Consider the following 9,817-nt stretch of genomic DNA (forward strand, 5'->3'; position numbering starts at 1 on the left):
TAATCCATGGAAACCAGATGTTTGGGGGAAAAAATATAACTTTGCCCAGAGTTTTCCCACAGTGAAATATGCTTTTTCCCCACATCACTCCGTATCACTAAAGAGGGAGGGAAAATTACTGCAAGGGCTCCAAGAGCTAGCAGAGGGAAAGCCACACATCTGCTTACCCTAATGAATTTACAGGGATGTTGGGCAACATTTTTCACTGCAGCTGCCCTTTCACCCACATCATAAGGTATGTTTGTGTGTGTGTGTGTGTGCATGTATGTGTGTGAGCATATGTGGATGCATTAATGCACACGTGTGGGTGCATAAATGCACACGTGTGTCTTTGCTTGCGCTTACGCGTGTATGCTTATGTGTGAGTGAGTGTTTGTGTGCGTATGCGCGTGCATGTGCATTTGCGTGTGTGTGCGTGCATTGGTGTCTGAGTGCAAGCGTTTGTGTGTGTCTGTATGTGCGCGTGCACGTGTATGTGTTCTGCTGAGTGAGCAGACAGGCAGCCCCGTCAGCTAGTCCTCGCTGAGGTAGCCCTGTAGGGCCAGTCACATGACACTTGTGGGCTTCTATTACAAATCAGAGCTGACACCACAAACACAATCCCAGGCTGCTGTCAGAGGAGGTGCTCACATACGCACCTGGAATTTGAAGGGAGCCGTAACTCCTACGGCTCCTTAGAAGCTGACTGATTGCTACGTTTGTATCAGTAAACAGAGCAGGGTGAGTATAGACACTGTAGAATTGCCTTTTTAATCCAAAGGCAGATGCAAAATTTGTATGGTGCCAAATCCTGGAAGCAGCATGCATCAGGAAACATGATTCCGGCCAATGAAAAACAACACAACAAGCCACCATGGCCTGAACCAGCTGGCTGAGCTACAGAACACAGAGTCCATTTCACGCCTGCCCAACCCGGCCAACAGCGAGGGAACACTCAAGAGCATCCCCTGGGAAAATTCAGACGTTTTTGCTTTTGAGAAATCGCCGTCTTTCTCAGGACGAGTTAGCGTTTCGACAAAAACACGATCTACCTGCTCCCACACAGTCTAATCCAGACACCCACACTACTGAAAAGGCGGTCCCTGCATTCCCTACAGAAGACAGTTTATGGCTCTGCCCAATCAATGCCCTCACCACCAAAGTCTATGACCAATCAGATGCATAGCTCCATCCCTGATAAGGTCATGACTGGCAGATGGATTTTCAGCTAGCCCATGCCCACTCAGTAAGACTGTAAACACCGTTAAACAGTGTTGATATTACAAATATATTACCCAGGAGTTATTCTGCCTCACAGGGACCGATATAAAGGGACTCTTTTGGCCCCAATCTCACATTTAAGGCAGTAAACAGCACTTTCATAAAAGCTGCCAGGTTTGTTCAAAGTCTGTGTTATAATGCAGGTACCCTGAACCAACACACCCGTGTCTCACCCAGGATTCAAATCCACAACCTTCCGGAGGAGGAGGCGCGCCCAATCTGCAAGGCATTCTGGGACACGAAGGGCCCGAGGGGCCTGCCTTTGTGATGGCGCGGGAGCGGTCCAGAGGCACCTCCGCGCCTCCCTTCCGCCGAGCCACGGCAGCAGATGGTCCGCGACCCGGCGTAGGCAATTAGACCCTGCAGAGCTGGCTCCGGCTGCTGGCAGGCAGCGCCTGGAAACAGCGGTCAAAGACACCGCGCACAGAGAGAGAGGGCGAATGCAAAGCAGCGCTCTCACTGAACCGTCACATATATTAACTCAGCCTGCGCTCACTGACACAAAAGGCACGCGCTATAGATATTATATACTCACACAGCTACACTGGTGCAATTCGGGTTGCCACACCTTTCTCAAGGCTACACCGCCAGCGCCCCACAAACCCGGAGTGTTTTCCCCTGTCATTTTCACACCACGTCCTAAGACTGTGAGAGGCTTAGAACAAGGGAAAAATTAAATAACGAAAGCAGAGCCAGCCTCAGGTCCTGAGAGATCCTCCAGCTGCATTAAACGGGCACATTTTCATACATTCCATGACGGTTCCTTTCTCTCGGCGGCGCTGCCAGCGGCAGGGAGATACCCCGCCTAAAGCTCCCTCGGACGGCCCTCTCCTGCGGCCCCACGAGGTCTCTCCTTGGGATTTGTCCCGGATTTGGCATCGAGTGGCAGAGGAAAATGACGTCACAAATCTCACCGACCGTGTCCCACATAGATTCCCCCTCTTAAATAATAAAAACAGAACGACGGGGTCTGCGGTTGTGAAAATGCAGTGGCCAAAAGCAAAAGGGTGACAGCGTTTATGATTATCGTTCGGTATCCCTCTCTGCCATTTCCTTTTGAGGAATAATACCAGGGCTCCAAGGTTTTTCAGAAATGGAAAAAGTGGACCTGAATTCAAGAACATTGCTCGGGCACGGGGAGTATGAGGTAATCACAGTGACTGTGGCCCTCGTCCCTAGTGAATCAGCTATGCCCTAAGATTCTGGCTGCAACTGGCTGGCTGTGAGGAATTTAGAGTTTTCCAAAGAAATTCCACCAGCAAGCCACCTCATCTTTTCCCAGGAACCCACTTCACGGGAAATTCTCCTCTTCCGCCAGGCACACCGAGACGGGCACTCTGAGGTCCCGGGATGAAAGGCAGTACAAAAATTCGAAAGCTCCGAACGAGGTCGCTCAGTCACTTGACACTGAGGCGCGCTGAGGTGGATCGTGGGTAGTCAGCAACCTGACCTCCATTTTTAGGCCACAGGCCGCAATCGGGTCACGACTTCTGACCGAGGGGAAGTGAAACGAGACGCTGCACAGAGAAACACCCCCCCCCGCCCCCACCCCATCTCTCTCTCCACCAAAATAACCTCGCAGACACGATCACGATGGCGCGCGCTACTCAGCAGCTCTTTGATTTCCAGGCACCGTGTCGCGAAAGCGGCCCTCAGATGAGCGAGAGCCCGTCACCCTGTCTGACAGCACTCCAACAACAGACGGCGAAGCTCTTCCAACAGATGGGACACCGCGCTCTCGTCTGCGGGAGCGCTTCAGTATGCCCCGTTCACTTCCTCTTCTTTTCTTCTGGGGGGGGGAGGGGTGGAGCTGGGCCGCAAAACACACAGCCATCCTTCACTGTCAAAGGAAAATTGTAAGTGGCCTGTCTCCACCGCCCCGTTTACAAGAGGTTGTGACCCCTAGGGGACTGTAAAGAGAAAGCGACAACACCATGCTATGGGGCCGGGTGGGGTTCACCAGCTTCCCAGCCTTCTGGCATTTCGGTGAGCTGATGCCGCTGTCACCAGGAACCCCGTGTAGTCACCCAATTGGAACGCAGTTAGAGAGGGTCTGGGTTTGTCTGCGGGTTTTCTCAGGGTTTGAAGCCTTCGCCTGTAGAAATGAGATTTCTTTTCTCACTTTGATGGAGTGGGCAGCCTCCCCCAGACTGAGTCATAACTGTGTGTGAATGCTGGAGGGGTTCGTGTGTGTATGCACACACTACCTGTATGACTAGGTGTCTGTGCATGTTCATATGTGTGGGAGGGAGGAAGTGATATTTCTGATACTGTGCTCCTGGAGCAGCTTTCACAAACAGGAAGTCAGACCTGAGAGGGCTGGATCAACACACACACAGGTCTCAACAGCAGGAAGAATAGTGAGATGCACCATCAGAGCTACACCAGAGATTCCCCCTGTGGGACTTCATCCAGTGCACCCCCCGAAGATCGTCTGTTGCTATGTGCAATTTCCTGTCTGCAGGAATGCCACCACACAGAGTGAGGACATCTTACGCACATGCTGACCTATTACTGGCTCCACTCCACTTGGGTGGCCCTTTGCAAATCGTAGCTTTATCATATGTGTCTCTACAGCGGCTCCTGCGATGTATTTGAAGACACACCTTTTGCTTTTTGTTCGAAGCCACCGATTCAGCCGTCCGCCAGACGCCTCCTGGAAGCGCGCAATGACAGGGAATTCCGACCGGTTGAGCAGAGCGCTCGCGGGGCTGTTGCTGCGTGAGTCATCCCTCTGAAGAAATACCAGCTCCTAACAATGGGGGAAAACCTAGCCCTGCTAAAAGTGGTTCAAGTCCCTGTCAAATACTTCCGTTTTTCGTTTTCATTTGTCTTGTATCGTAGTGACACTTAACAAGCGCATTATGAGACAAGGGAGAATTACCTAAAAAAAACGTCCCGAAAATGGGAAGTTTAAACGCGTTGAATTAATACATCGTGCGTGAGCACGACGTGTGACTGCCCATGTTGCGACAAGGAACCGAATAGCTGTTGAGAAAATAAGATTGTAACACAAACAGCTGTTTTGCCAGTATGTCTAACACCATGACAAGCTGTTGATTTTTGCAAGCGTAGTGTCAAGTGCAATGACCGAACGAGCGGTTTATTCCGGGAACTTGGGTAGATTAATAGCGCAGGAGTATAAATATCTCAGTCGCACCGAACGTGTTTTCCAGCGACAGGCGTGTATTCTACGCCCGAATAGACGTGGTTAAATACAGCTGTAAAGAAAACTGGCATATATTCCCTAAACCTCTCTTACACTTTGACAAGCGCTGTCACGGTGTTCTCTGCTGATGTCTCGTAAGCAGTAACAGTAACGGGAACCCTGAGTGTCACAGAATGCATGGTTGTACCAGCGAAGACCCGGCCATGCCGTGTGACAGCTGAGAGACAAAGACCGCATTTTGTTATTAGTCCATTTGCCCTGTTCTTTCGAGCCGACGCGTACATGTACGCTGTTTCACTGTGTGCGCCTCGAAACACTTCAAGCGCGCACCAGTAGCCGGTCGAAAAAGTCCTCTGGCGAGTCTTCAGACCGAGCAGTGTGAGGACGTACGTAAAATCTTGGAAACGTTCATGTTTGCACAGTCCGCAGCGAGAGCCCAAATGTAAAGATTTTCTTGAACCCGCACAGTACAGTAAACCTACTGTACTACTGGGTAAGTTTGCAGACTGAGCTAAAGAGCCCTCCACTGTCCTATCAGTTTAAACAAAGGTCTTTCATTTCAGCCATCTGCATAATTTTGCTCTCGCCAGGAGCAAATAAAAAATAGACGACTGACGCGAGTAGTTCCTAAACAGATCTTTAAAAGGGTATGTTATGTTGTCTTTGATTTAGCAACAACTAATTTGAGATTATGCGACTGTATAAGAAAATCAAATACACAAATTCCGGCAATCCCACAGACATCGTAGCTACATTCAGTTGGAGACTGCCCTCACGGTGTATTGTTAGCAAGTCAGCTACGATTTTTTCACTGTCACTCAAACGGCGCTCATTGATTAAGCTTGTAGCGAGTATACATTCTTCTACACAGCCATACTGGTTGCGGAATTGCAGGCTCCACGTACCAAGCAACATAAATAGTTCAAACTGCCACAATAATCAATGAGCGTGTTATGTCACGAGAGGCTGAAAGACAACGTCCTACCTGGTTGGAACATACTTTGGAAATAAAAGATGACCAGAACAAAAGATCCCAAACAAGTGGCGAGGACCATCCGGCAAATTCTGCTCATCCTCATCAATTCGAGTAGAGCCTGTTTCATGGCTGGACGGAAAACGGTGGGAAGCGGTCGATATTTTCGTGGAACCCAAATTGTTTGGAGCGACGGGCACCGGTGTCTATCAGTGGTGCTGATGATGACATGAGCGGCGTTCGAGGCTCAAATGAGCTCAACGTTACCCCCGGAGCGTACCATTCTTGCCCTCGCGCTCGTCTGCGGGGGGAAGCAAAACTCCATCGCCTCCTTTACGAACCGAAAGAATGGTCGCGTCCAGTCATTCGTAGAGAGCAATGAAAAATTACCCTGCTCTTGGTTTCAGTGGCTCAAGGGGCAGCTGCACGGTTTCGACATTACATACTCTGCGCAATACTTCAGTGTTAAACCCGGCATTTTCAGACTGTTCTTTTTCGAGTAATGCCACTGCATCTTGAATCTAAACAATATTTTTAGTTTCTCCGTAGCATTACTGTAAAGAACAGTTCTTCTTGTGCCACTTAATGCATTTGCATTCTACTCACACAAGTGTATCGTTCCTTGCAAAGAGCTCTTCGCTTCATGCGTCCTGAACGAGCGCTGTAGAACGCCTGAAACTACTTCAGCTGTAAGCCTATGGGACAGCTCCTTCTCATAATACAAGTGGTGAATTGCAGAATGTAATATTTTGGGAATGAGGTTGTGTAATTCTAGAAAACATGTTCCTGCTACGCCGCAATGTGCTATTTTATGACGAGGTGCATTAGCCATGGCTGGCTGCCCTTAACTTTGAGTACCAAATTTAATTCTCCGTTACCTCCTTGAGCTGAGTCTATGGTAGTCATAGCCATAGCCAGGGGGAAACAGCAATTATACTGATATTGGTGCTTCTAATGCATCTGAAAGTTTGATTCTGCTCCTTCCGCCAGACTCTTTAACAAACGCTGTGGTTGGATTGGTGCATTAGGTCCACTTATTATAATTTCCGCGCCGATAAATTGCTTCAAAGAGAAGAACGGAGATATGGGTCACAAGGCGATTAACGCAAGCCGTTTCTGGAATACGAGTGCCAAGGATATTTGTATGCATTATTACCATTTCCTCGCAACTGAAAATCCCCCTTTTCGTGTGTTGCTTTGAAAAGTAGGATAGAGAACTTTAACGCTGCAGCCACAGACTTACCCCGAGCAGCATTGTGGTGCCATCTGCTGACAAATGAGGAACAGGACATGCTTGATTGATTGTGGGTGACACAAAATTTAATAGAGGATGAAGACAGTAATGTCCAGAATCAATACAGGAAACACGTTGCGAAAATAGAGCCCGTGGCCAGACAGTTAATAGCAGAAGTATAATGGTTTCCATATTATCTGTAACAAGAGAAAAGCGATAAAAGCACTGAAACTAAAACATTGGACTGACAGATTCATATTGGTGGTGGTAATTTGTCCTCTCGTTTTAGGAATAATAGGAATAGGAATAATTATAAATCATATGTTTCTCTTCTAAAAACATTTTGTGCCACGCTCCCCTTAAGAGGATTACATTTCCAGGAAAGTACACACAGTAAAGTCAACGGGCATGACAAAGAGGAACTAACTAAATAAAAATGTGGCTTTCTAAATCAGTACTTCACGATAAACGACAGCTTAAACAACACATTTATTTTTAAAAATGCCGAAAAGATTTCCACGATTATCTGTTGTCTTTTTCGCGACAAATTTGGTCTAGAATTATTATACACTTAACATTTTTATTGCTTCAAAATCGCATCCGCTATTTATTGCATTCTAATTCTAATTACAACACAGCAGTACCTAACTGTTGTTTATCGCCATGTCAATTTAAATTATTCATTATGAAAAAAATGTATTCATAATCTGCCGTGTACACAAATAATTGATGCATAACTTAATATTCATCTTCAATTATTGTGTCTCTCGTGCGCTGGATACGGCCCGCGCCAGGTGTGCCGGCAGGGTAAAAGGAATAAATTCTGCTTTTCTATAGCGATGAGGAGGGGGTAGCCATGCTGGTGTTTGATTCAGGAAGCTCGGTGTTTAGCTGTGACGGAGTACAAGAAATGAAACGTTTCCGCCCCTTAGCAGTTTTGACTGAGGAGAGGCTATGTTAGGACTGACAGCACGTGAATTCTTTCACCCACGCAAATACTCGATTGGAACGGACTGCCAGTTTGCAGTAGAGCCGACATACCCTCTAAATTAGCGATCGAAAGAGGCGGTGTTGTACTTTAATGTGCTTGATTTTGCATGGTGTTGTGCGCACAGGTGTCAGGCTTTAGAAGGGCAACCCCAGGCACTAAGCCACTGAAGGGTCCGTCCTACTTGGCCGGTGCGTGGTCCGCATCGCTGTGCTGTTCTGAGAACTCGTTCAGCTTTGTATCGTAATTGCTCTGGCAATTACTGTCACTCTGAAACTGACACACTTTGCAAATTAGAATATGCGATTCTGCTCGAGTCTCCAGGGGGAAGGATTTCATTTACATATTCATAAGGAACATTACACTTGATATTTTCAATATGCAGACAAAGTTAAAAAAATGCAAATGAAACTGTCTGGCATTAGCTTTTTCCACTGCACTGGATTAAAAACGCAATGAAGCACACAGAGATAGGTCGAGGGCATCTGTTTAAAAGGTTAATGTTAAATGTAGCGAATTTAATTCATGTGTTATTCAGAACAGGGAACTGCGATGGCATTTGGAGCAATCTAAAAGTAAAGCCCTGACAAAAACTGGTTTACCATGTCATGTCAAATGAAATCCCTGTAAAGCTTAATTTATTAGTGATACCGAATTAATGTGCAGCCATTTGTGTGAAGCAGTTTCTTTCAGTCCCTAAAGTTGTCTTACTGTTAACACGCCTGGACCAGGAAGGAACAACAGTAACTGCAAATGACAAACGTACCAGCAGAATGTGTACAAACTACATTTCACCGGTGAAATTTCACCTCGGAGCGCTGGCCTCACTTTCGTACTGTTACATTTGACGACAGGGGGTGCCATTGATCCCTTTTTGCCTCTGTACGACAAAAAAGACAGCAAATGACACCAATGTTCCTGTCCCACAACTGATGCAACATTAACGTTAATGTTAAAAAAAATCTTGTTAAAATCTTGTTAAAAAATCGCTACCCTGTTTTATTTGGAATAAAACGCTACTACACATAACCTCCTGACTGGCTATGAATAGAAGAGTGGGTTTGAAAGGCGTATAATTAAATGAAGCATTTTAATGAAACTTAGTTTCCACTAAGGATTTTCTATTAATTCATTCCTGCTTATATTATTAATAGTTACTGCATTCGCTTAGCAGGGCGTTAATTTATTAAGAGCAGAAAGGCTTCATGGGCCACGCTTTGATGACATCTCTGCCCGATGGCCTTGTTCTTAATGAATGGCATTAAAGGGGCTTGCGTCGCATACGATTAGAGCGGGCGGCGTTCCACGCAGAGTAAAGGAAGCCCAGAGCGGGGGTCCCTTCGTCCTCTCTTCAAAGACCCTGAGGCCGGGCGCCTCGGTAACGGCGAGCGGCCGCCGCTGAGCGGCGGCACTAACAAGGCGGCTCCGGGCGCCAGCGGGTGCATTGAAATGGTAATCGCTGCCACCTCTTCTTCTCCTTCCTCTCCCCGGCTCCATTAACATCAGAAAACCGTAATTGTCAGCGTGAATTTCCATCGCATTTCTTTGTCAGCCTCACTGCCTGCCAGGGCCGAGGTTATGGAGCGATTCGAGGGGGATGGAGGCGCAGATCGCAATAGCCTGCAACCTGGTTAAGCCCAGCCAGGCTGTGTGGTAAAAACCTTGTGCTTAACTGAGATAAGTATGCGGGGGAAACCCCCTAATCGCAGAAAGGAGTGTTGCTGATTACCTGCTGCTTTTGACTGCTTGGCATATGTGAATACATTATCTCAGTTTAGAGCATGGCTGTCAGCAGAGGTGCTGTCAGGCCTAACGCATACCTGGTAAGTGAGGCTGAGAGTACTGGAGTTTCTCACGCTGCTCATATCTGCCTAGAACAGCAAGGATCCCAATGACATGGTTCCTGCTGACTTTAACTATTCACAGCTCCTGCAACCTACAAGTGCTGACTTCCAGCTCTAGACCCTTCCAAAATAATGGCATCCATTCTACCTTCCACAAGCCAGCGGTACACAATCTCTGGCTGCAGCAGATGGCCTATGGAGGGACTTCAACGAGGTTAACAAAAATGACCACACTGCTAACAATACTCCCAACATGCCCTTCCATGCAATTCCAAAGCTGACCCCAAATGTCATGAGATGTATTTCTTGGCATTATACAGATATTTGCATCATACACTGGCAAAGTGCT

At 47.3% G+C, this 9,817-nt stretch overlaps 1 protein-coding gene across 2 annotated transcripts in view; it reads right to left on the reverse strand.

Annotated features, from left to right (window-relative positions):
- The window catches only part of chst11 (carbohydrate (chondroitin 4) sulfotransferase 11), a 61,128-nt gene extending 55,512 nt beyond the window's left edge, over positions 1 to 5,616 (reverse strand). Inside the window, exon 1 of one of the 2 annotated variants that reach the window (XM_036520367.1) lies at positions 5,430 to 5,616. In XM_036520367.1, the coding sequence (XP_036376260.1) occupies positions 5,430 to 5,532 (103 nt within the window). In that variant the 5' untranslated portion in view covers positions 5,533 to 5,616. Of the gene's footprint in view, positions 1 to 5,414 lie in introns of both variants that reach the window. The other variant, XM_036520366.1, reaches the window with a different exon arrangement.
- Positions 5,617 to 9,817: the final 4,201 nt, after the last annotated feature.

This window comes from Megalops cyprinoides, chromosome 25 (genome assembly GCF_013368585.1).
Source record: "Megalops cyprinoides isolate fMegCyp1 chromosome 25, fMegCyp1.pri, whole genome shotgun sequence".
Taxonomy (NCBI): domain Eukaryota; kingdom Metazoa; phylum Chordata; class Actinopteri; order Elopiformes; family Megalopidae; genus Megalops; species Megalops cyprinoides.